This window comes from Canis lupus, chromosome 31 (assembly GCF_003254725.2).
Source record: "Canis lupus dingo isolate Sandy chromosome 31, ASM325472v2, whole genome shotgun sequence".
NCBI lineage: Eukaryota > Metazoa > Chordata > Mammalia > Carnivora > Canidae > Canis > Canis lupus.
In genome coordinates, this window is record NC_064273.1 from 21,952,532 (window position 1) to 21,979,763 (window position 27,232).

Below are 27,232 nucleotides of genomic sequence, written 5' to 3' on the forward strand. Positions count from 1 at the left end.
GGCTGGGCCCTAGCAGGGGACCAAAGTAAACGTCAACATAGGAGATCTATTTCTGCAGGGATACCTTAGCGTGCTGGGTGTATTTTGTTTCCAATAGCACTTCCAAGTAACCTGTTGAGCATTTCCAGCTGCCATTCTCTCTCCTTAGCGCCAAGCATCACCAACTCCCAGGGATCCACTCCATTCACCCATTCACAGGGCACCTCCAGCTTGCAGCTCCGGCCATTTGTTGCTTTACTGTCCACCCTCCTGACCGACATTTAGCTTCTCATGTTTGCTTTCTTGGTAATTATCCTATAACCTGCCTCCCCTGAAACGAATATGGACTGCCTGGCTGACCCATGACACCTTTGTTGGGAGTCTCTACCTTTTGCAAAGCTCTTGGCAAAAGGTGTGCTGTCCAGGGCACCTCCAGAGGCTCCGACTCACCTGTGGTGGTGGTGCCCACAGCTCACTCCCAGTCTGAGTCAAATCAGACTGATGGAATGGAGAGGGTGTGCGTATGGGCTGTGGTAGTGTTTTGGGGGGCGGGGGGGGATAATTTCTAACTCAAGGCAAATTCCTCAGTGCTGGTAATTAAAAAAAAAAAAAACCCTCTCTCTTATTACATGTGCATGCATACACACACACCATTTATATTCCAAAGAGTAAATCCACCTTAGGGAAATGGAGAAAAAAGTTGGAAATCTGCCAAGAAACCTCCTCAGCAGCTAAGCCAGTTAGAATCTCGGTAACAAAAGTCCTTTGTTCAAGAGGCTCCAGGCAACAGAATCCCCTATTGTGTTCCACATTACCTGACCTAATTAACTTCTTTGTTTGAAACCGAAGAAAGGAGTCTTTTGAGCTAGAAGCTACAATCTTCCAATGGCAGCCAGAGAAGAAGCCCTTGGGGTTACCAGTTCCTACACCTGTTCTCACACATGATAGAAATGGAGTCATCCCTTACACAGGAGACCAATAGGAACTGTTCCATTTGATTCCACTTAGATACTGGCCTTCACAATAGAAGGTCTTCATGGGGCAGGTCCTTTTGTTGTTTAGCGTAAGCCTATGATCACAGCGGAAAATTTTATATAATCCCTAGGAATCCCAGGCAGGAAATGGTAGTTGTCACCCTCACGAAAACAAGGGAGAAAAGGCAGGAGTCTCTCAAAGAAGAAATGCACAGCTCCTGAGCTTAATCTTTAATTTCTCGAGCTGAGTCATTAATTTCTTCAGTAGGTTCAAATCTCCTACTGATGAGCAAGAGTCAATAAATAAAATTGGGACTTCCAGGAACATGGAAGGCTGCTAAGAAGAACAGAAAGAAGTCCCATATGTCCGGTCCGTTACCTCCTAAGTACTACCTCTGTGGGAAGAAGTTTCATCTCACATTTAAGTCACTGTCACTTCATGCATTTATGCCCCGGACTTAGGAAAAGCTGAAAGTTTGGGGAGAGAAGGCTTTGAAAAATTCCAGTCCCGGGGTCTCTGGCCATTCAAAGTTTCTAGTGCTAAGTGAAGAGTTTTCTTCGGTTTCCAAGGGAAGACACTGACAAATGGATACTGCAAGTGGGGGGCCCTGGGGCCTTTCTGTCCTCGGGCATCTGAAGGGCACACGCTCAATTCAATCCCATTCTCTGCTGCCACCATAAGAGTCACGTGTCACAAAAATCACTCAAAGACCCCCACGATGACAAAGCGAGGCGGCACCAGGCAGGCTTCCAGCGGGGGGTAAGCCTCGCTTGCACACGCACCGCTCATGCACAGACCCGGACACACAGGTGCACGGACACACACGGAGGTACACATGTGCAGAAACACGTGAGAAGGACAAGACGGTGACTCCAGCCTGGATGACAGGGAGGCACTCGGAAGAAGTCCCTCCGGGACAGCGAGGGAAAGGACACATCCAGGGCCATGCTCTAGTGGAGGGAGACGGAGACGGGCGCTCGGGAGCCGAACAGATGGGAGGAGACGCCGGGCAGTTAGAGGAGCGCACAGAGACGCGGTTAGTGTAGCAACAGACCCGTTCCCGGGGACCGGGGAGGCCAGTCTGCGACAGAGGGCAGATCAGTGGCGAGAGATGAAAGGCGGCCAGGCCCGAGGAAGGTCCACTTACTGACGCTGCCACACACGGCCATGCAGTACTCCTCTGTGTCAAAGTTGTTTCGGTTGCCGCCACATCCGCCGTAAAAGAACGGGGCGCACTTGCCTTCGGTCACATCAAAGTACCAGCGGGAGATCATTGCTCGGCATGGCCCCGTCTCGGCTTGTTCAGAGCACACCTCTAATCAGAGGAGACGTGGGGAACCACATTTAGCATGAAAAGGTCACCGGCTCGCTGTTCACGCACGCACCTGTCTGTCTTAGGCGCTAGGCCTCCCCGGGGTGGGGACCTGGGCTGGGCCCCCCCCGCCCCTCCGGAGGCAGAGTCGGCCAAACATTTTAATCGCCTCCCAGGACTCTGGAGTTCCCTCTGAAACAGAGCAGTGCATCTCGTCTGGTTCAAGGAGCGTAGCTCCGTAGTTGGAAGGGGACTCGGGCTCGAGGGGAACAGATCTCTTAGCTGCTTTTAGGTGAATCCTAAGTGCCCCGAAGTGTCTGCACACCGAAACACTCCTTCGCTACGAGGAATAAACTTCTCTTCTAGGAGAGGCTCAGGTGGGCTTGCAGAGGTAAAAGGGCTATGCCTGCTTATGGTGCAAAAATCGTCTCCTCTCACAAACATCTGATTGTTGTCCTTCACGAAGGACAGCCTTGCCTCGGAGTGTAAAATAATTACACCTATTTTGAAGGGGATCTGGTTTTCAGAGGGCCAGCCTGTCCACTGACCCTATTCGAAAAGCATATGGAACACCTGCAAATGGGACTTACAGCAGATTATGTTAACTCTGGTTAAATACGATTTTTGATTTTTCATTAATCTGTCCTGCGGGGAATAAGGCACAAACAATAAAACAGAGTCAACCAAACTCGAATTTGTTCATATCATGTACCTACCATTTTACAGCAAAGCACATCTTACCTGTCAACATGCTTTGTCACCCTCCCCAAGATCAGTGCCATAATCCCTGATTGATCCAAGTGTAATGACCAAACTGTTTCCATTTGTAAAGTCACGGTGATTAGAACAGGAACTCTTCCTCCCATGTATATTCCCTTTTTGTTATATGTAAGACAATTCTCCCTCTGAGTTTGTGTCTTGCCCTAGCTAGGCTTAGAAAGAGCTCGCTGATGCCTTAGCACACACAGATAGACGTCTTGCTTATTATTATTAGTTTTACTATCACACCAAGGGAAAGCATCCTTCTAAAAGAGAAATGTCACGCAAAACTCAGAGTTTCCAAATTAGGAATATTCAACAATATTCCTCTATTCAGTCCTTTAGTCATTCACTCAAAGACAAAGATCCACACACTGTCTACGTAAATGAGAACTGCTGCTTAACTTCCCCAAACACACCACTTATTGCCCTTTCCAACTGAGACAAAGAGGTGGTGGCAAAACCAGAAGCAACCACCATCATGCTGATGTCAACAGAATAGGGAAGGACAGTCAGCAAGGAGCTCAAAAGGTAGATGTCAAACACTGTGCAGGAGAAAAGCTGGTGTAATGGATATCCAAGGTGATTCTGGCTCTTTAGATGGTTTTCAGATGAAAATACCTGGCGCCAGGAGCATCAGGCTCAATGTCACCCATCTCTCAAGTCTTCTCCTTTGGTACTGCTGCTTTCAAAGTCCATCCTTGCCAAGCCATGACGTGTTTTTAGTTTGCCTTCTGCATAGAGCTCTCCTATACGATGAGAATCTGCCAACCCGGTCACGCAGGCTTCCCATCCACTTGACGGTTTGATTTATCCCCGCAAACTAAAGGACCGGTATTTATACTTATAAAGGGTCAAACAGTTTTGGGAGTGGGGGAGAGTCTGATCACCTCTGAGTTACTGACAACGCAGCTCGTGGGCTCTCGAGCTAAAAGTCACATGCTCCAGATGTGGGCTCCCTGCAAACCACAGCCATCAGCTGTCTCCACTCCGGGACCTTAATTAGTCTCTCTCTCTGTTGTAAGAAACACCTACAGGTTCTCTCCTTTGTACTTCTCTCACCAATCTGTACATGTTTATGTGACATGCTCTTTCTTGTTTCTGAGATGTGAGAATATCCATCAATAATTCCTTCCTCAGGCTGCACTAATTCCAACAAGACTGCCAAGCAACGGTGTCTTCTGTACCTACACTGTGGTTGAAGCTGGCCCTGGGGTTGAAAGAAAGGCACAGGATGCCTTCACCCCATGGCATGACCCGAAGTCACGGGACCATAGGCAACAAAACCCATTGTGCCTCAATAACTCACAACAATCCTCACATTTTGTACCTTGTAGAGTAACAAATACATGTCTTCTTGTACTTGTCTGCCGCAGACCGAACGGTATACAACACAGCTGTGCAGGGGAAGGAAACTTGTCTTTATATCTCCTGTGCACTAAATAAAAGTGCTAGAATTCTGGGTGGGTGAAAGTGCAGTAATGGGAGAAAAGAATGATGATCAAAGGACATGATCCATGAAAGACATCTGCCTTTGTGTGTCACCTAGTCATTTCTTCTGATAAAGGCAAAACCTCCCAGTCTAGAACTCATATGGCATTTTAATATATTATTGTTTTTCTATACCATAAGTGAAACATTTTTTATTTTATAGCATTCATTTAATTTTTCTTCTGGCCTCGTTCAAAATGGCTATGAAACCCCTTTGTTACACCTGATTTGTAGAGTCCCAATCAACTAAAAAAAGCATTCAGGACTAAAAATCCATTTATATGTCAACTAAATGAATGGAATGAACTACCCGATGGGCTCACAATCCTTGCTAGGGTCTCTAGTTTTAAGAGTCTTTCAGATTGACCCATGAATCTGAAAAAAAAAGGCAAAGAAGAGAGTGACACAACCTTTGGGGAGTGTTTTGGTGGCTCTCCTGACATCATCAGGGCTGCTGCATTCCTGACGTCCATTAAATGGCCCCAAATAGTTGCATGACATTGGCGTACATGGACATGGTGAGGCGTAGCCACCATCAATCCCACAGTACTCACATATAACATGTGATAATGTGGTCAGAGTTGGTATAAGAGTGTGTGATAATCTAATGTCCAGTAAATTATGTATGGGGGGGTACCCATACGTGAGCCTAGAAGAATAGGGGTATGAATGGGTCTCTGTCACTTTGAGACCTCTCAAAGACAAGCTTTGTCTGGCTGGTTCTGATCTGCTGACATGGAGAATTCATTCCAGCTCCCTGAACCAGAACAAGCATGGCAGGAGAGAGAAGGTAGCTCGTTAATCCCTCCAATTTTCAGCACCACCATTCTACCATCGAGGTACCATTTCCCATCACTTGCCTGCTGGCTAGGACTAGATCATTAACTTCCTAGAGTAGTAAAGCTCATTTCAGAGGGGACACAGTGGAAAATTATTTACAGTATCATTTACCATATGCAGAGCATTTAGGCCTTCTAGGACTGTGACCTCTAGAACAGAATTCACCAGAAAATTAGAAGTGCAGTTTTCGTTTCTGCACCTTCATTTTCTTCTCAACATGTAAAATGCTAAGTAAAAAGACTCACATTCTAAAGTCATTCAAATTCCAATCCACCTTGGTTTCTATTCAGGCTTACATATCATAATGAAGGAAAGTTGCCCAGAATAAATAGAAACAGGGATCTGAGGATGTTTAAAGTCAGACAGAAATACTGGCACAGATTTGCATGGGCATCTAAAGGAATGGTGATCTTTGTTTATTCCTATTTAATTCTTAAACTTTGAAGATCACAAATAGGTATTTTACTATACATCCAGCTGAATTCTGCGGGCAGGGAAGGCTTACTCTCTTCTTTTACAAGAACTTTATCCACCCTTCAAGCCGAGAGACCACTCAAACCAAAATGCTAGTGTACACAAAGCATATGAGTTTATGTGCTTTAAGCATCTCTATGCGTTTTAGATCTTTGTAAGGTAGGCCTTGCCAAGATCTGAGTTGGTTTCAGCACTAAATTCCATTTTCTAAAAATCAATATTATATAAATACACTCTATAGGAGCAAAGCTGGAGCTCCCTACAATGTATGAAATGATTAGGCAGTTCACTGTCCAAAAAACACAACACTTAACCACAAAACATTAATTCTAAAAATAGATGTCAAATTAAAGTAAACTTTATTGTGGACAACCAAAATTAGAAAATGTTATACTTTAAAAAAATATCAGCATGAAGAAGAGTTGTTACGTGACAGCTAGGATGAGGGGGAAATCACCATTTTCAAATGTACAGTAATTATAATGCCTTCTTAAAAAGTAAGATTAATAGGGTGCCTGGCTAGCTCGGTTGGTAGAGCATGCAACTCTTGATCTCGGGGTTGGGGGTTCGAGTGCCACATTGGGCATGGAGTCTATTTTAAAAAAATTAATAAATAATGTAAAAAGTTTAAAAAAAATACAAAGCAAAATTAATAGATAACAAATAATAAGTTTTAAATAAAGCACTAACTAAAGAATAATTTTAGAATAATGTAAAGCCAATTTTCATTATTTATTTTTAATAACTAAATTTCAATTATTCTGACTACAAGAATATGTGTAAAATAAAACCAGCATTTTATGGAATGTATAAGGTTTAAATTTATAAATTTTGAGAAAGCAATCACTTGAATAATCCTAGAAGGGTTTTTTTAATAGAAAGCTAGGAATTTTTTTATAGAAAGCTGTATCAATATTCTGATATTGCAAAAGAAATAAAAATATGGAGAATTTCTCCATATGCTATAAGAATATATGCAGAATTAAAGTTCATACGTAGTACAAATATATCTATTTTCTTTGAGTTAAAAATTACATATCTTGAAATTTTTTTTTAAGTAGTCTCTACACCCAGCACAGAGCCCAACACAGGGCTTCAACTCACAACCCTGATATCAAGACCTGAGCCGAGATCAAGAGCTGGGCACTTAAGCAACTGAACTACTTACTCAGCCTCCTCCATATCTTGAAATTTCAAAGTAGGGTACAAAGGGCAAATATAAGAAGATAAATAGTCTGTGTAATAAATCACTTAACATTAACAGTAAAATAAAAACAATGACAGAAATATTAAAAGCTACTAAATATGCTTATCTTTAAATATTTCCAATAGGAGTTGACTGATTTGCCTAATCAATCTGTTAATAATGAATATGGCCAGCTTCAATACAGTTTATAATAACTTCTTTCACTCTAATTATTTCTGCAATTCTAAATACTACTATAGGGTAAACTTTCTCAGCCTAAGTTATTAGAACACATCTCATATTCTGTTGAAGAATAAAGTAGACTTTGTGTTTAATTCAGAAGAAAAATTTTTTAAAGGCAACATGCTAGAAAAAGGATTTTTTAAGAGTGTATTTTTTGCAACAATAGATATTATGTACTTTTAATTAAAAGGTTTGTATAATATGCTTGCAAATATTAGTAAGTAGTCATCAGAAAAACTGTGCAACAGAAAAATAATTCTGATCAGGGCAATAAATGACTACATATTACCTAGCATTTATATTTTATTAAATAAAGGCATGTAAAAACTGGATAACAAATCTCACTTAAGCCCTAAATGTGGGTTGGACTGTATAAACAAGTTATGGGAACAGCTGTGTGTAGTCATGAAATCACTGACGCAGCAAGAAAAGAAGGGTGTTGCGGAAGTCTCTACAAGATATCTGTAGCTGGTGAACCTGTTACTGAATTGTGTTGATTCTCTGAGGCTATCCGATACATCTGTCACTCCAATTATACCTGACCCAATTCTCACATCTCCCCATGATGAAAGAGTATTTATAAAATGCCACCTGAAGGAGATTCACTTGTAAGTATTTAGACACATCGGTCCTTTCTAGGTGGCGGTGCTGGCCAGCATTCACTTTAAAAGGGCACTACTACGCCTTTTCCTTTGTTTCCTGTTATGGGAATAAACTTGTTTTTCATGAAGCTGTGTGGTTAGTCTGAAGAGCAGCACCGGATCATAAGAAGCTCCAAACTGAATAAGATAAGAGGTCAAGTCCTCTGCTGGAAATAATGTGAAGTGATTTTTCTTAGTGACTGAGAGGCAGGGTATGCTGGGAAATGGATTATCTCCAGGGGGGGAAAAAGTGTGATTTATTATGTTCAGTGACTTCCATGGTGTAAATACTCCCACCATTGGTATGTCAAGCTATCAGTGGTTGTGGCTCACAAAATTCCTGTGTACTTTAATAATCTTTACAGGCTAGCTGGACTTGTCTACACTGCACCAATGAGAGGAATTTCAAGGGCACAAATGAAGCTAGTAATACTTATATATGTAGGAAGATTAGTAAGTTTTCTAATTTGCTTGGTATTGAGAGCTGGATTTTTACAAAATTGCTCAGTGGGAAGACAGGGTTCTTTCGCACTTGGTGACATTTGATAATATATTAGGAATACCACCACCATAGGTAAGGATGGTTTTCCCTGTCAGTTTCTTACTCCCTATCTTAATCTCCTACATCTGTAAGATATGAGGGGTATGCTGGGCAGCCCGGGTGGCTCAGTGGTTTAGCGCTGCCTTCAGCCCAGGGCCTGATCCTGGAGACCTGGGATCGAATCCCATGTTGGGCTCCCTGCATGGAGCCTGCTTCTCCCTCTGCCTGTGTCTCTGCCTCTCTCTCTCTCTGTGTCTCTCATGAATAAATAAATAAAATCTTAAAAAAAAAAAAAAGATATGAGGAGTATGCAATGCTACCAGAAACTACTCCCAAAGTAGAGTCCATGAATTAGCAGAGCCAGCATACCTGGGACTCAAGACCCACTCCAGATCTCTACCTCTGAATCTATGCTTAGCAAGCGCTCCAGTGGCTTAAATGGACATTAGTGTTTGAGAAAGCAGTGTGATCAACCCTATCTTTTATGTGCAGTTGAAATGTCAAAACCAGATATGTAAGATTCAATCACTTTCCAAAATGACTAGAGGGGATTAGTAAAAAGAAGCATAGATTTTTGGCTTATAAAAAGAAGCCCACATATATTTAGGAAAAGAGGAATACAACATATTTTAGTAGAGCTGTTAAGACTCAAATATGCTGTATCTCAAAAACTTAAGTTAGCTATACACATTTCTTTGACAGTGTTTCAATGCTGGTGCCTTAAATCCAATAACAAGATAATAATTTTTTTATTTACATATATGTCTAGGAAAACTCAGATTTCTCAGAAATCTGAATTCAAGTGATAATGTTCTTATAATATGCCAGAATACCAGAAATCAAGTTATTTTTACTTAGAAAAACAAAGAAACAATGAAGGAGGCTTGAAATTTAGTTTCTTTGTATCATCTCTCCACAAAGAAAAGAATTACATGGAGTTCCTTTTCTTGCATCAAAAGGATGCTTCCTGGATGGGAATCCAGGTGGGAGGGCAGTCCTGCTGTTTCATGATTTTTTTTCTGGGGGAGACTGAGCATGTTCACCTTGCCATTTTAGCTGGTCTCTTGTCACAGTACCCAGCAGGAAAGGATGGGCAGCCTCCAGCTGAGAACATGTGTCCTTGATTGCTATATGGACGCTAACCACCATTTGCTATTTTAAAACAGTGTACCAGGAGAGAGTGAATTGCTTTTGGAATACAAAACAAAGCTAGGAAGGCAGCTTTTCTCCATCTCTATCTATATGGCAAATATGCATTTGCAATATTTAAAAAAAAATTGTGCTGATTGCTTCTAAGGTACTACATTTCATACCTTACCAGATATCTGTTTTCACCTGATAAATGAGTACTTATTATCTTTGTTTTAGCATATGTTTTGTTTATTTATCTCAGGCAAAAAAGAAAAAAAAAAAAGAAAAAAGTTCACTGGCTACCTACATTGTACAAAGTGCTGGATTAAGTGTTACAGCTGACATTATGATAAGGCACAGTCTTGCAGGGGTGTTTCCCTGTTCACATATTTAAAACTGGACATCACTGGAGATCCCAGTATCACAGTCCAGTAGTTAGCAACCAGAGAGATGTTGCCCCCATTTCCACCCAGGGGACATCCAGCAATGAGAAGAGACACTTTTTTGTTATCATAACTGGGGGGTGTTCCTGGAACCTGGTGGGAGGGATGGTACTACTAAATATTCTGAAAGGAATGGAAGAGTTCCAACAAAGAACCGTCCAGTCCAAAATACCGTTCATGGCGGGACTGAGAAACCCTGCCGTCGTCCAAGGAAACACCAGAAGGATTCATGCTGCATTTTAGTGGTTTTGCCCAATCCTGAGACTGGGGACTAATAAGCAACAGTTGCTGACATCTCAGAAATCTTGAGTAACCACCATTATTAAATTCTAGAACAGATTTAGTGATGAGATTGTCTAAGGAGGGCTTTCTATTTTTCTATCATGAAACATTAGGAATTCAGACAGACATGCAGGGAACACAAAATTTCTGTCCATATTCTGTGATACGTTCATATTCTGTCTCAGAAATTATATCCAAGAAGAATATAGGTAAATTTAAGAAAAAAGAGAGACAACCCTATTCTCAGTTAAATACTCAAACCATCTTACCATTATAAACTAAACACAGTGCACCTTTAACAAATCTTTGGTTCTAAACCCCTTTAACCATCTCCAGGGTCTCTTAAATTTTATTTACTTATTTATTTTTAAAAGTTTACTTTATATTACTTATATTTTCTTTTTTAATAATCTCTACACCCAACACGAGGCTCAAAATCATGACCCTGAGATCAAGAGTCACATGTTCTTCTGATTGAGCCAGTAGGTGCCCTCAGAGTCTCTTAATTTCTAAAGTTTGGGCTTTTGCTGTCTCAAAGACTGAAGGGTTTTATTAAGCATCTCTTTGATGTGAGATTCAGTCAGCCTCACCTCACCTGGATCTCTTGCACTTCTAACAAAACCCTAACAGGTCAGATATTGAAGTGGCTGGAAACCGGTGATGACTTTTGAGAAGGGCAAAGTGGTTGACAGCCAAGTGAAAAGAGGTGTTTAAGGCTGTATTTCACCCTGCTTAAAATCTCCAGAAAGCATTTTTTTCTAAAAGGGAACTACAGATTTCCATTAAAACCCATGAATCTATAACCTGCTTGTGGAAATCTGAGCCTCTACTCAGTGAAGCATATAGATTGGCTAAAAAGCCATGTTTCTGAAAATGACATGATGTTTAAATGAATTGTTCTCTCACTTGTGGGATTCTTTTATTAGGTTTGATATTTTTTATTGCAAACTCCATGTTGTGTAGATACATGCAATTGTTGTGTCTGGGGCATTTGTATATTTTTTGAACAGCAACTGATTCGGGGAAAAACATGAGAAAGACTAGCATTTTTTTTTTAAAATCTGGTTTCTGGACTTGAATTGGAATGAAATTCTTTTTATTTTTAATAGATTGCATTAAAACACCTTTGGCTGATTAGGTCCATTCTAACATTGAGCCTTGATATAAACAGTGTAGGAATGGAACATGAAAAGTACAAGCCATGAGCATGACTAGTCACGTAAAATATCAAACAAAATGAGGATCAAAAGCATAATTTCCTATCTGGGTACAAAGATCTTTAGGAATATCCTAAACCATATTTTATGGTATGCAAATTATATCTCAATAAATTTGTTACTGAAAAAATAGGAAATTATATATGTATACACACACAGTTTTTTATATGGCTCTCTTCCTCATTCTGACATGCTAAGCAAACTACCTGACAAGGAGTTTGGTAAGCAAACTTTCTGAACTGGGACCATCCAGCTATACAAAAAGAAGCTGTCAGTGTCCCGCTAGGTCTCTATCAAAGTGTATACCAAACACCTCAAAATTAATGGCTGTCATGCCAGGGACACAAAGTAACAGGCTACCACCTGTCACATCTATGCCCAGTGCCAAGATGAGTTTGCTCAACATCATTAGGAAGGATGCTACATTCTGATCCTGAACAGGGGTGTATCTTACTTGGCCTTAGTCATAACACTGAGGTAAAGGCTTCTTCTTCTTCCCTTTGCCTTGTTCCCAAATACAAACAGATTTATTTTCATTTTTGGACAGCATGCTGCTCTGAGGCCTCCAACAAAGAGTTTGTGAGCACATTTTCACATTCCTAAGTCAAGCTCAGTTTTCCCCCAAACTTTGTAAAAAGTTAAAGATGAATGAAAAGCAAGACTCCTATTTGTAAATTACGGGACAGCTTGTTTAAGTGTCACATCCAGTACAGGCAGGTAACGATGGAGTTAGGAGCATCAGGCGAAGGTCTGGATCCTCTACCTTGGAGATCAGTGCAAGCCACTCTGATTTACTGATGACAGTTCTTGAGTTCTTTCTGTTTGGTATTCCACACACTGGCAAATCTCAGTGCTTCTTGTAAAATCAATCCCATGTCAACTTCTCATCAAGGTCTTTGTTAAAACTTCTGTCTCCAGGCTGAGTGGTCTCCTTCCTCTGTGGGGCCAGAAGTTCCTTACCAGCCAGGTCCAAGAGACTTGTGTCTCTCCCCAGCAGGGAGTGTGCAGGAATGGCCAGAAGCAACACGAGTGGGCTACCGTATTCCTACTCCTGTGTCCCCACTCACCGGGACAGTGCCCAGCATCTCAGAGTGTCTGGTTGATGCTGGTGGATCATACAGCGGTAAATCACGTGGTGCTTGTTCCCAGATTAATGACTCCCAGAGGGAGAAGAGAAATAATTTAATTCTGCAGAGTTCAGTTATCTAGCTCAAGGCAAGCAACATTAGACCAAACTTTTTAACTTCATCATCATATGCGATGCTTAAAGAGCTACCTGCATCACGGTGTCTCTGTCCATTTAATAGATGAACTTCCAGCAGGTTCAAAATACCCGCAAGAAATGAAACACTATCTTGAAATGCAGTAGCATTTAATCGTATCTGGGTTTAATTTTCAGCTAGACATAAAATTTAACTGTAGGCATTTTATTTTTTATTTTTTTTAACTGTAGGCATTTTAATATACAATATATATTCATAAAAAATATTTTAACCAAGAAACCGAGTTTAAGTTGTTATTCTTAATATACGTCTATAAATATCCCCTCTTTTATACCAACATAGATGGATACATATTTATGCTTTTTATAGTTACAAAACCCCAATCTATTGGATTACCTTTGGCATTTCTAATTAGTAATAAATGTTAGTTCTCTGAAAAATCAGAATTATGCTTATAATTGTGAAAACTATAGAAGTTTAGGTTAATTGAACACTTACGGTCTACCAGGAAATGTGTTACCTGTTTCTCACAGATTACACTTCATGAATCTTTACAAAATGATTAAAATAAGGTAGGTATTGTTAAACCCCACTTTACAGAGGGAAAGCAGTGGGACTTGAAGGTTATTTGACTGATACAAATTTAGATGGTTAGGTGACAAGAGCTGGGATTTGATTCTGGGCAACCTGTGCTTTTAAAACAAACCAAACACAATGTGCCAGGCATTATTGTAAATGCTTAACAAGGATCAGATAACATAATTTGTTCAACAAACATGAATCATTCTATCAGCATCTATATTGTACACATGAAATAAGACTTACCATGGTTACTTAACTAGCACAAGGCCATAAAATCACTAAAAATTCTCCCTTGAACCCTATATTAGTCTGCCTCTTAACCAAAATAAAACTACCTTAATGAAATTACCTTGGTATGGTAGTATCTGAAACATAAAAACTTTCTAATATATTTTTTAAAAGATTATTTGAGAGAGAGAGAGAGAGAGAGAGAGAACAAACGTGGGCAGGGGGAGAGGGAGAGAGAGAGAATCTCAAACAGGCTCCCTGCTGAGTGTGTGGAGCCCAACACCGGGCTCGATCTCGTGACCCTGAGATCATGATCTAAACCACAACCACGAGTTGGATGCTTAACTGAGACACTCAGGTGCCCCTTCTAATAGTTCTCGCATGACCCATATATCAGGGGTTTTGTATAAGGATCAAGTTAGTAAATACTTCCAGCTTTGCAGGCCATATAGTATCTCTTACAACTATTCCACTCTGCCTCTGTAGCATGAGAGCAGCTACAGATGGTATGTAAACAAATGGGATTGGCTGTGTCCTAATAAAACTTTTATATTAGAAAACAGGCGATTGGCCATATACAGCCCATGATCATAGTTTGCTGACCCCTGATCATCATCATTATTATTTAAATAACAATTCTGAAATTTAGGAAATGCTCAGTGTGAAATAATATAATGAATATATGACTATAGCAAAGGGATACACATCTAACAGGGGGCACAAGTTAACTGAGCTAGTAGGTATTATAAATAAAAGGAAAAGGAAAAAAAATTGACATTAATGAAGTAGAAATACACTGGCCCATGTGGATCTAAATGCTAGCTTTACCACCTCCCACCTTCGTGACCATGGATAATTAAAAAAAAAAAAAATCTCTAGGCCTTAGCTGTAAATGGAGAAATAAAATTTCTCTCACATGGCACAATTACAAGGATTAAAAGATAGAAGTGACTGCTCTAGAGTGGTTAGCAACTCCATCTTACAACATAACCAACTCCCCACTACACCTTCCAGGGTAGCAGGGTGCCTGGCGACCAGAATGAGGACAAAGAATATTTGCTGAATAAATGTGCACATGCAAAAAAACAAATTAATTCTAGATGGACAAAACAGGCTAGAATAAATCAAAGATTGTCACTTATTATAATACCAATGTTTAATCAGAGTTTAGAATCCATGATTGAATCAGAAATTGCCCTGACATCTTGGATTATGAAGTGTTACCCCTTTTTGAATCACAGAGAATTAGGAGCAAGAATCTAATATACTGTTGTTTTACTCAAATTGGTATTGGCTTATTCCACTGGATCAATATCCAAGTTTTTCTGAAGTACCAAAACCAATAAATCCTAAAGCCAGATGGATATAGCACTGTGTTGTTCACTTTTTCCTCTGGAATTGATAACAAAGTTAGAACTGACATCTTCTACTTCAGCATCATTGATTCTAATATAATACAACTGAAAATTTTATGACCACGCCAAAATGACCTATACTTTCCTTCTCTCCACCTATTTCTTTCAAATTTAAACAGGTTACAGAATGATCGAGCTTTTGTTATGAAGCACATTAGGAATTGTATTAGTAGCAATATGTTGGTAATGAAGAAACAATTTTCTTATTAAGTATGGTTGTAAATCACATTTTCTCTCAGATACTGAAACATTAACATTGAAAACTAGATTGTAAGCCTCTTTTCAGTATCTCATCTTTGCAAGTCGCTTCTGATTATTATTTGCAGCACGAGAGCAGGCTACTTATAAGTAGAGTTTTATGAAGTCAGCAATTGGGTATGGCACTGCTGTTGTCTTCATCAGGGAAGAGTTAGCTGGGAATAGAGAAAACACTCTGACATGGAACCGATATACTGTAACATGTTGCTTTCCCAGAAAGACTTGCCTCAATTATACTTCTGTCCATTCAGGAGTCTTACATGGGACGAATGGATTCCTATGGATTCCTATTAAATCCTCTTCTCTTTCTAGCCTTAACAGCTGTTACTGAAAATGACCACATTGTGTGTTGTAGAAGGTCACTGTTACTGCTCTTTTTGCCATAAACATTATTAAAACTTGTTATCTTTTAGGGCTAGCTTCTTAAAAAAAAAAAAAAAAGCAAACAAACTCCCTAGCTTAGAGATCTTTATAAAAAATTATCTTTTAAATGCCTTCATCTTCCTATAGAAAATACTGTAACCTGTGCCCCTCTGTGTCTTATCTTAGCTAATAACGCCACAAGCCAAAGAACTGGACTTATTTAGAACATAACAAGACCATATTATCTCAAGAGAACTGTGTCTGGGTTTGGAATATTGGCATAAGTTTATGTGGCATTTTCTCATTATACTGCATAAATTATGTTATTCCCTGTTCACCTATGCCCTCACAGCAGTAACATCATAACAAAATCTCTTCATTGTTTCTCCCAAAAATCCTCAGCACATGGCAGGTCCTAAAGTGATCATCACCCTCAGCTGATGCTCATACTTGCCAGCCTGGCATTAAAAGCCTCCACATTTTAGCCCCAACCTGATTTTCCTGTAACTCTCTTATGTAAGACATCTGCTTTTATTTAAATTGGACTGACCTTGTCTCCCAAATATGCCATGTACCTTCCCATGGCAAACCTGTCTTGCTGTCTTGACTGACTCTAAGGTACACTAGAATAAAATCCATCGGTAGGCCTGCTACAAGCCCTTCTACTTCTGGTTCAAATGCCACCTCCTCTATAGACCCTTCTCTGATCAATCTCTTACTCTTTGAAGTAGGCTCTGGGCACATACTTTTAAACACAGACTGTGTTTTTTAAACATGACTGTGTGTTTCTTTGATTTAAATTTCCTACCAGACTTTAACAAACATGAGGGTCGGCTGTGTTCTCATCAGTGGATCCACCAAGCCCATCAAAATGGCTTATACCCAAAAAGTGATCTGAAAACTAATGCTGAGTAAGTGGGCATTTATTATGTAAACAGCTCTCCTGATGGAGATCACAAGAACTTCAGAGCCACTACAGAACACTAGCTGCTGTAATTCGTAGTCACACATCATTTAGGTTTCAAGAAGAGAGGTTCTGAAAAATCTGTCCTTTCCCTCCTAGGAAAATAGAAGCTAACAAGTTCATTTTAGCCAGCTCTGCCACAGATGGTCCTAAGAGTCACATGAAACTCACTTTGGGAAGGGATGCTTCAGGGATTGAAAAAAACCATGGCTCAAACAAAAGGGGCATGTACTTAAACGTATACCTGCTTATACGAGCCCTTGTGTGCTAAATGCAAGAAGTGATCATTAAGTAGGGAATGATAAAATTAAACTATCTTTTACTATATTCTTTTAAGAATATGCGACTCTTTCAATGAGTTTTAAGTTAACTCTGAGTGTTCAACTCAGAATGATCTCTGTTTTGAAAACTATGGGTTAAAGAAACACAGAACCTCAAAAACATTATTTTAAGTGAAAGAAGCCAGACATGTAAGACCATGTACGACCACGCTTATATTAAATGTCTAGAAATGGCAAATCTGTAGAGACATAAAATTGATTGATTGTTGCTTAGGGCTGGCAGTGAGAACAAGAATTAACTGAATGGTTGTGAGGAATCTTATCAGGATGATGAGAATGTTCTAAGACTGGATTATGATGATGGTTGCATAATTTGGTAAATTTATTAAAGCCTCTGATTTATACACTTATATGCTGAAAATGAGTGAATTTTATATGCAAATTATACCTGAATGAAGGTATAAAGAATGCAGTGAATGGAAGAAGATATTACAGTGATCATTAGATATCTACTTAAGGCAGAGAGAAAGTAACCCATTTTAAGCTCCAATTTAACAACAGAGCTGAACTCATTTTAACCTTAATAAAAAGTGAGGAAGACTTACGAGTTCTAACATTTGTGGACAGGCTTTGAAAGTACTTAAACACATTAAAACTCCATCCATCTGTGTTCACCCAGCCTTACTCTATGATCAACTTTCATCTTTTGCAAAACAAATGCATAAATCGTTAAGAAATGTAACCCGCCAACTCATTAGTTGCTATAATAACATTTGGTTGTTTGATGTAAACTCAATGCTCGCTTTTGTTTCATGGAGACAAAAAAGGGAAGTCTGTTAGTTCATTCATGCCACAACATTCTTAATAGGAGTATTAATTAAACAGAAGAGAAAAAGTGCTAAGATGTTAACACTGTACCTACCTTTCAAAGAAAGCACTGTCACTACCCCCGCAATAGAACAGTGTAAGTAAAGACAATACAAAAATCATCCAAGGTAAATTTCACAGCAAAAAAATAATGTGATAATTTACCAAATGTTCTTCTTCTTTAATGAACTTTAATTCCAACTACTCACTCCACTAAAATTTAGGGATGCTTCTGCATGATACTACATAAAAGCTAGTCCTTGCCCTGGAGGAGCTCAGAGGCCAGGTGGTGAAAGAGGGAACAGGTAGTAAGAGTGGAATGAATACCCACTGCCAGGGGAATACCCAGGAGGTCACCTAACTCAGCCTCTTCCAGAAGAGATGGCACCTGGTTAGGGGTAGTTTTGCAGAACAGACTGGGGGGTGCCAAGCAGCATATACAAGGCATGGAACAGGCTGCCAATCAGGATTTCACATTATTGGAAATGAACTGTTGGACTGCTTGTCAGGCTGAAGAGAGTCTAACAAGCATACGGCTTGTTACTTTGACTCTTACTTCTGGTTGGGGAAGCCTGTGGTGGTGGGCTGGATGGAGATTTCAAACCACGTCCCCAACAGAGGAGATCCAAGCACACAGCGAATTACCTCGGACCACCTCTTCCACTGACTCAGTGGTGGTGGTGGTAGTCGTGGCGATGCTGGTGGTTCTCTCCGTGGCCTCTTCGTAGGGTTCTTCTGCCTCTTCCTCTACCTCATCGCCATCTTCGTCATCCTCATCATCCTCGGCTTCCTCTTCCTCAACATCAGCTACTTCTTCTTCCTCCGCTACTTCCACTACTTTGTCTTCACTGGAGCAGGAAATAAAAATAACAGGAACAGTCAATCAAACAAATTTCCGAAAGGGGGAGGAAATCAATATTAGAGGATTTTGGTAATTTGAGAGGGAATGTGGTATCGAAGAAACACACAAGGCCCGAAGCCAGCAGATCCAAGTACGAATCCCAGGCTCAGAAGATTACGGGCTCTGTCTTTGTTTTTGTTTGTTTGTTTGTTTGTTTGGTTAAAGATTTTATTCCTTGGGGCACCTGGGTGGCTCAGTGGTTGAGCCTTTGCCTTTGGCTCAGGATGTGATCCCGGGGTTCCGGGATCAAGTCCCGCACTGGGTTCCCTGCAAGGAGCCTGCTTCTCCCTCTGCCTCTCTCTGTGTCTCTCATGAATAAATACATAAAAATCTTAAAAAAATATTTTATTCCTCTATTGCAGAGAGAAAGAGAGAATTAGAGCACGAGCGAGGGGGAGGAGAGAGGGAGAGGGCGAAGCAGAATCCCTGGTGAGCAAGGAGCCCAACATGGGGCTTGATCCCAGGACCCTGGGGTCATGACCTGAGTTGAAGTCAGACACTTGACCCTCTGAGCCCAGGTGCCCCAAGTCTACAATGTTTTACCCCTGGGCACAGCTCTTCTTAGTTTATATAGTTGCAAATTGGAATACCATGATTCCAATTATATGATATTCTGGAAGAGGCAAAAATTATGGAGACTGTAAAAGGATCTCAGTGGTTCTTGGGGGAGGTGGGGTCAGGGTGAAAAAGGGAAGGAAGAACAGTGGATTTGTAGAGCAGAGAAATTACTCTGTATGATACTATAACAGTGAACACAGGACACATACATTGGTCGAAACCAACAGGACTGTACAACACAAAAAGTGAACTCTAATAATTTATGTATCAATATTGGGTCAGATGTACCACACTCACGAAAATGTTCACAACAGGGGAAATGTGGGGGTGGGCAGAGATGGGGGAGAAGGGAATTCTCTGTACTTCCTGCTCAGATTTTCTGTAAACCTAAAACTGCTCTAAAACAAAATAAGAAAGCCTATCAAACAGGATCGAGGAAGGAGGATACCCAAACTGAATTTGCTGTATGGGGATGACTTCTCATAATGTAATATGAAAATACCACATAGCATCTGCATGGTAGATACTCAATTACTTAAGTAAGTAGTACTTAAGGTGGAAACAGGTTCAAATATTGCTGCTCAAGAGTTTTAGCTGGATATGGACGAGGAAGAAGAAACTGGTGTAGATGAATCTGTAATGTCCAGTGGTCAGAGACACCTACTGAAACTATACAGTAGTGCTTCCTACCTTTGCTTATTATGTAAATGCTGTAGGATATCAAGTATTTCAGTGGTTCTCAAATATCAGTGATGACCAGGATCACTTGGAAGGCTTACTGAAACACAGAGCATCAATCCCCAGGGTTTCTCAATCAGTGGGTCTAAGATGAGGCCTGAGAATATGCATTTCTAACAACTCCCTGGGTGACACTGATGCTCAAAGTCAGAGGATGATATTCTGAGAACCAATGGAATATGCAATCCTGCGAAGAATGGTAGGGAAGGGGATCAGCAATAATATGTAGGACATTAAATATGTATATACTGATGCACAGTGGTGAGTAATAAATCAGCACACTTTGATGGAAGGAAGAAAGAAGGGTATGTCTGGAACAAATTAGAAAGCCCTAGTAAGATATCCTTGTGGAGATTGTGTACCTGCAGTGCAGACATGGTGGAGAGCATTTGAAAGATGATAAATGAAGACAGGAACTAAGTGTTCAACAGTAAAAGTATGTATCATATGCCATCTGGCCCGATAGAAGAAATACAGGTTTCATCCTTGCTCAGATCACAGAAACAAGAGAGACAAAAGATCGAGATGTGGTGGAAGGCTTCAACCTACCAGAGCATCTGCCATAGGTCTCATTAGACAAGAAGCACCACAGGAACAGCACTGAGGGCTGCCATGCTGACAAGTTTTCCCAGAAAAAAAGAAGTGGAGGAGGTGCTGATTATTACCCCACGGCTGACTCTCGCCCAGAAGCTCGAGAACCTGGAGAGTTTGTGTGAGTCCCACTTGGAGCCTTGGTACGCTCCAAGTGAGCTGGGCAGTGGATAGGAAGTCAAATTTCAAACATGTTAAGGATCAAGAACAGTAGGATTCCATGGTGTGGGAAGACAGAAAGGAAGATGGCAAAAGGCTTCCATAAATTGAACCAGAAGGACAGCCACAAGTAACTGTGCTGAGGATAAAAAAAGAAAAAGATAGGTAAGGAGATGAATATCGTACTAGAAGGAATTCCTTTAATCAACTGACCCATAATTTAAGGAACTTTTATAGACATTGTATAAAAATGTATCCAGTGTGCCAAGGGGAACACCTTTCTAATTTTGATTAAATATGATGCAGGGATAATAAATCAACACATCCAACGTTGATGCATGTGGCTAGAGAAAAAAGAGAAACTTACTAAGCAGAATAAATAATTTATTAGTGTGTTAATAAATGAAGTGTAATACAGAGAAGACCCTAACCAGTTATTTTAACATTTAAGACCAAGAAGAAAAAGGTAAAAAAGGGAAAATGTTGGCACTGATAATCAGATAGGTAGGTATAGGCCTTCATCTGCTTAAAGACAAATGGGGTACAATCTAATTTCCTGATTGCCTGGATTCCTGCATAAAAGTCTAATCGAGGCAACATTTCCAAAGAATTCTGAACTTAACTGTTGCTCACATGCTCCAAATTTTACCCAACATACTGCCTCCTCATTTTTCTACAGAATCTCAATGTTTTACTACTGTGCACAGAATAATGATCTGCTGTGTGCCACCAGCCTGCTTCTTCTCTTCCGTATTCAATCAAATTACAGGCCCCAATATTATTACTTAGTTCTCTAAATTAAGTAGAAAATTGAGGTAAAGCCAGGCAGAAAAACCGAACCAAACCAGTATTCTCCTTAAACCATGAAGTGTGCATGCTGTCTTGCAGCACGACTGGAATGACAGGGCCCCAGTATGTGATCTGGGGAGTAGACAGCAGTGTGCTTCCAGGTGGGCCAGTACCATTAGGACTGTGGGTACCCCTGGGAACCTCCCTCAACCTCCCCTGTTATGACCCAAGGCTCCAGACAGAAAACGTGCTTATGCAGAGAGCTAGGTTTCAAGTGATCTGCGTTCTAGCAGGTGTCTAGCCACACACACACACACACACACACACACACACACACACACACGGTGAAATACACACCCATCATCCATCACTGCATCTGCCTGAGCAATTTAGTGGCATAGTAACAAGGAACAGAGATACATAATAGTTCAACTGGCTGAGGAATTAAATTACTCGGCCTAAGAGAACTCAGGTCCAGTTCTTATTACCATGGCTTTGATTTCTGGAATTAAATTTAGATGTCCATGAATTCAATTATCTATTTGGACGCTATTAAAACAGCAGCATGCAGTTATGTTGGAACGATGCTGGATCTTCCCAAAGAATGTCAAATGCACCAGCATGACGCTGCCAACCCCAGATTCCACAGATAGCAGGGAACACAGAAAGGGGAGAAAGATTTACTTTTCCACCAACCCTGCGACCACCCGACGGCTTTGTTCTGTGGTGTGATTGAGGCGAGCTGGTTTTGGGAAAGCTGCTCGCAGTGCAAGGAAACGCCAAGGAGGGACCAGTGGATGGAAGTGTGAGGCTGGGCGTTGTAATTTCCTTGTAAATAAATCAAAGAACTCACAAGAAAATAATTCATTGGTAACGCAGTGGAATATTCATATCACATTCACACATCTTAGCGTCTGTCAATTTACAGTAGACAGCTTTTAAGGCTTTTAAAGTCCAATCATGAGAAACACTTCTAAAGAATGAGGGAGAAATGCTGATCATCTCAGGAGCATCTGACTTTAATAAGAAGGTTAAAGGATCGGAGGGACAGGTCTATGAGGAAATAAATCTCTGATAATGAAATTTTATGTGTCCGCATGCAAGAGTTTACCCTGATGAAGGATATGCTCCATCACAAAGGTGACTCTCCTTATTCTTCTAAATAAAAGCTGACCTTGACAGATTCTACTTTAAAGTGGTCGCCTCCCGAAGTTCCCTTCAGATAGGGAAAAGATTTCAATTTGCATACCAGTTTTAATTCCTTTTGAATCATGCAAAACAATTCACTATCTGCCTTCTCTAAAAGAGCTATACTTACTCTTCCATAATGTCTACTAAGACTGACTTTCTGCTGCCATTTCTAGGGCAAAGGAGAGGAAGCAACACGAAGAAAGTGGTGATTGCTGGGGGTTATGTGACTTGGAGGAACCTGGGACTTGAACCCCAAGGTGGGGAGGGGGATTTGAATTCAATTCCAATTCCCAAAATGGAGCACCAAACCAGGACCACAGGGCCTGGCCTCCCCAGGAAGATGTTCACATACAGGCATCTTTATTGAACTAGAAAGGGGAAGAAAGCATCTATCTCCCAGAGTCAGGAATAGAGACAGAAGACAAAGTGAATTTTTCAAAAGGTGAACAAGCTGTTTTCTTCTCTCTGTTCCAGTCCTTGGTCCTCCCAGAATTTACCCTGGAGGGTTCCATGGCCAGAAGAGTCAACGTGTTCCAGGAGAATGCACTCTCTGAAACACTGCTTTGAAAGTCAGGAAAATTACGGGGCACCTGGGTGGCTCCATGGTTGAACATCTGTCTGCCTTTGGCTCATGGGGTCGTGATCCCAGGGCCCTAGGATCGAGTCCCACGTCAGGCTCCCCACAGGCAGCCTGCTTCTCCTCTCTGCTGCCTATGTCTCTGCCTCTCTGTGTGTCTTTCATGAATAAATAAAATCTTATAAAAAAAGAAAAAGGAAAATTAGAAGTTGCCAAGAAAACATGAGAAAAGATGAAAGAATGGAAGCTTATTCTTCATGGTTCTGAATAAATGATTCGAGAGGGGCAGCTCTGGGTAAGAAAAAGCCAGTATCTCTCCCATCTAAAGGCGCTGTTAGAAGGCAAACCCAACTGGACACCCAGCCTGATTACATCCATGTAAACTGTGAAAACAGGCACCCCTCCATGCTGCTGCCAGGGTTCAGAGGACATGCTGCATTTTGGCAGGAATGGGACAGAAGGGGGTGATCGGCCAGGCTGTGCAGGGACCTGAGGGTCAGGTCTCCGATGCGTGTTCAGTTTTGAAAAGCCATGGAGCTGGGTACCTGTGTTATGTGCACTTCTCTTTATGTAAGTTATAGCTCAGCAAAAAGGGGTACAAGGGAAAGGATACTTCTACTGTATTGCCCCACTCTTCTTGAATATTCTCACGAATGAGCTAGAATAAAAGCTCTGTAAGTTGATAAAATTGTATTTTCAGGGCCTCCAAATCTGAAAAAAATACACTCCACTACAAACCCTTAATCCCATTAGGGCACAAATTATGAAGGTAGGAGGCAAATAATAATAGTAAGTATGACGATGATGGTGATAATGTTAATGGTATGTGGATATAAAGTATATACTTAAGAATTACATATAACAACACATATATCAATCGTATCACTACTGAAAATCTTTCACTATATGAAGGGAATATAAATAATTATGTATATATACATATAGATGTACATATGCATAAATATATACCTATACATGTATATACATATGTATGCTCCTTCAACCACGGCCTCCCTAAATAGGTTGAATTGGTTAAGTAATTAATTCTACAAATTAATTAATTCATTGATACAGATATTTTGTAAATGAATTTGAGGCTCACATAGGATTCAATCCACCATATGTTGATGATTACCAACTTTAATGTACTACTCAAATCTTTCCTGCCTATAGGTGATATCATGTAAAAATATCCCCTACAGATTTCTCTTTAGTAGTCCACTGAGTTTCAGTATAGTTGTTTTGATGACATTCCTCAGTATGTATTGTTAATTTTCCATTTAAAAGATCTGAGAATTTGATTAGCCTTTTCTCCTGAAGAAATGCATTGTGGCAGAAATTGCTGGTCAGCTACCCTGAAGCCATATCTAACTCCTCTCTCCCATCCTTTCTTCGACCAGAGGAAATAAGAAAGTGAACATTCCATGCCCTATCCTCCTTGCAGATAGCGAAGGCCATGTGACTGCCATGTCTCTGGATAATCAGATGCCAGAGGACATCTGCTTGGGCCTCTAGTTGGGGTTTCTGTGAAGGTTTCATTTTCCAGATGAGAAAGCTCAGCATACTGAGTAGTCGGGGTGCTTTTGTTCCTTTGACCTCCTTTCTACTTTCACCCTGGAAGAGCAACAGCCGTCCATCAACGGTTAGTTGATAAGCATTCAGATGGAGAAGCTGATAAGGACAGTGGCCTGGAGAGATACAAAAAGGTCACATCTGGGCATCCCTGCACCGGCCCATGGTTCCCTACCACTAATGACTGGGTTTTCAGTTATTTGCAGTTAAAAGCATTCCTTGCAGATGGTTCAAATGCTTCCCCCAGACTCCAGGTTATGGACTGTTGTTTAAGGGAGAGAAGGACAAAACTGAGACACCAAAGGTTCATGACTCAGGTATTTTTTTTTTTTATTTATTTTTTTTTTTTAATTTTTATTTATTTATGATAGTCACAGAGAGAGAGAGAGAGAGGCAGAGACACAGGCAGAGGGAGAAGCAGGCTCCATGCACCGGGAGCCTGATGTGGGATTCGATCCTGGGTCTCCAGGATCGCGCCCTGGGCCAAAGGCAGGCGCCAAACCGCTGCACCACCCAGGGATCCCATGACTCAGGTATTAAGGGTGAGATACAGACAACCTTACTCTGAAATGAGAATGTGTTATTATTTTACACATTTAACCGCAATGTCTCTTCTAGGCAAGAGAATCTACACTTAGTACTATATGAGTAAGACATACTGCCTACTAAATGCTTTAGAAATTCAAAGGGGAAAGTGACTCTGGTGAGCTAGAATCGTGTGAGCTGGTAGGATGTGAAGAGTGGGTGTGAGGATGTGGGAAGGATATCCATATAATGCACAATCAGAAATAATGAACACGTAAGCTTCACTGTAACAGAATACAACGTGGTACTGAATCTTAATAGTGAGGTATACTAAATTGCAGAAATCAAGCATTCAGGTACTTGTTCTTTAGTCAATGGAGAGTTAAGTATTTGAGTTGAAACAAATGCGCACCCATTGTTAACGAGCAAAAAAAGGGTCATGCATTAATTCATCCATCACTGAGCCAATCTATTAGATGCTTCTCTATGCCACATACTAGCCATTCAATTAACAATGTTTATGGGGCTTTTGCCAAGTGCCAAATGCTATTCCAGACACTGATGGTGGACTTGTGAGCAGGACAAAGACTCTACTTTCCTGGAATACATTTTAGTGGGTGAGGCACATCCACAATAAATAGGAAAAAAAAATAGAAGTATACAGGGAAAGTTAAGGGAGCTATAACCAGGGACTATAGTACATGTGTGGGGCAGGGAATGGGGGCAGCATTTCAGATAGGATGGTCAGGGGAAGGCCATCAAGACACAGAAGGCCATCAAGACACAGACACAGTCTTACTCATATAGCCACAGAAGGCTGAAAGGGTCAGGATGGGACAGGAGAAAGAACAAGTGCCAAAGGCCCTGGCATGTGGGCAGGCTTAGTATTATGTAGAGAAAGCTGGTGAGCTTAGGGGGCAGTGGATGAGGGGGGAAGTGTGAGTTAAGGTGATGGAGACAGACAGGAAGGGTGTGACACAGTAAGGACATGCTGGTTATGTTAAGAAACAGCAAGTTTATTCATGTGCAACAGAAATGACTCAATCAAATTTAAGTTTTAAAGATGGCTCTGGTTGCTGAGTGGACAGGAGACTCTAAGGAGACAAGAGGAGAAGCGGGGACATTGCTTTGGGAGAAACGCTGGGGAGCAAGGGTTACTCATGGGGCTAACAGCCAAAAGCACAGACAATGACATCATCATTCATATAAATGTGACATAACTATGGTGATAACAATTATGAATAGCTAGGAGACCCAAAAGAGTTAGGATCTGATCAGACCTGGGGTGTACAGCAAGGTACCATGAGGAAGAGATGACTGAAGTGTGATCTATAGGAGGCCAAGGTTAATGAGGTCTGGGGGGTAAAGACCACTCTCCACAAGACAGGGTAGGCAAAACATATGCAAAGACACCATGGTAGGAGGGAGGAAAACCTGATTCTGAAAGAGTCGGCTTACAAGAGCAATGAGAAACCAAAGAAGGACAAATGGTCAATGGCATGGAGAATATGGCTCATGCCTTCTTTTTACACATTACCTGGCCCTTTTCAGAAAGTGTGCTGACCCCTTGCATAGGAGGTGGTCTATGGGGTGAGGTGGGTATGGAAAGAATGTACAACTATGTTTTGTCCTGATTTGAAATGAGATAGAATAAAACCAAGTGAACAGCATCTAGGATGTCCTCAGTTCTAAAATTCTGGAGCAGAAACAACAGTGGTCCCGGCTTCTTGCCATCTTAGGAGCCAACAGAACACAGCATCCGAGGAGACAGGAAACCTTGCAGCACTTATGAACTCTGGGGCCAGCCTGCCTGGACTGGAATCCTGGCTTTGTGACCTTGAGCAAGTTAACCTTCCTGTGCCTTCTGGTCTTCAGCTATGAAATGGCAAACTTTATAGGAGCTACTTCCACTCACAGGGGTATGCTGAGAAATTAA

General features: G+C 40.9%; 1 protein-coding gene across 11 annotated transcripts in view; it reads right to left on the reverse strand.

Annotated features, from left to right (window-relative positions):
• The window catches only part of LOC112661802 (amyloid beta precursor protein), a 262,644-nt gene that overhangs the window by 100,901 nt on the left and 134,511 nt on the right, over positions 1-27,232 (reverse strand). For 5 of the 11 annotated variants that reach the window (XM_025449930.3, XM_025449929.3, XM_025449928.3 and 2 more), the window contains exons 6-7: positions 18,341-18,543; positions 2,102-2,269 (exon numbers count right to left, since the gene is read on the reverse strand). In XM_025449930.3, coding sequence (XP_025305715.1) covers positions 2,102-2,269; positions 18,341-18,543 — 371 coding nt within the window. Of the gene's footprint in view, positions 1-2,008; positions 2,270-18,340; positions 18,544-27,232 lie in introns of all 11 variants that reach the window. The other 6 variants (XM_049104714.1, XM_049104713.1, XM_049104715.1 and 3 more) reach the window with 2 other exon arrangements.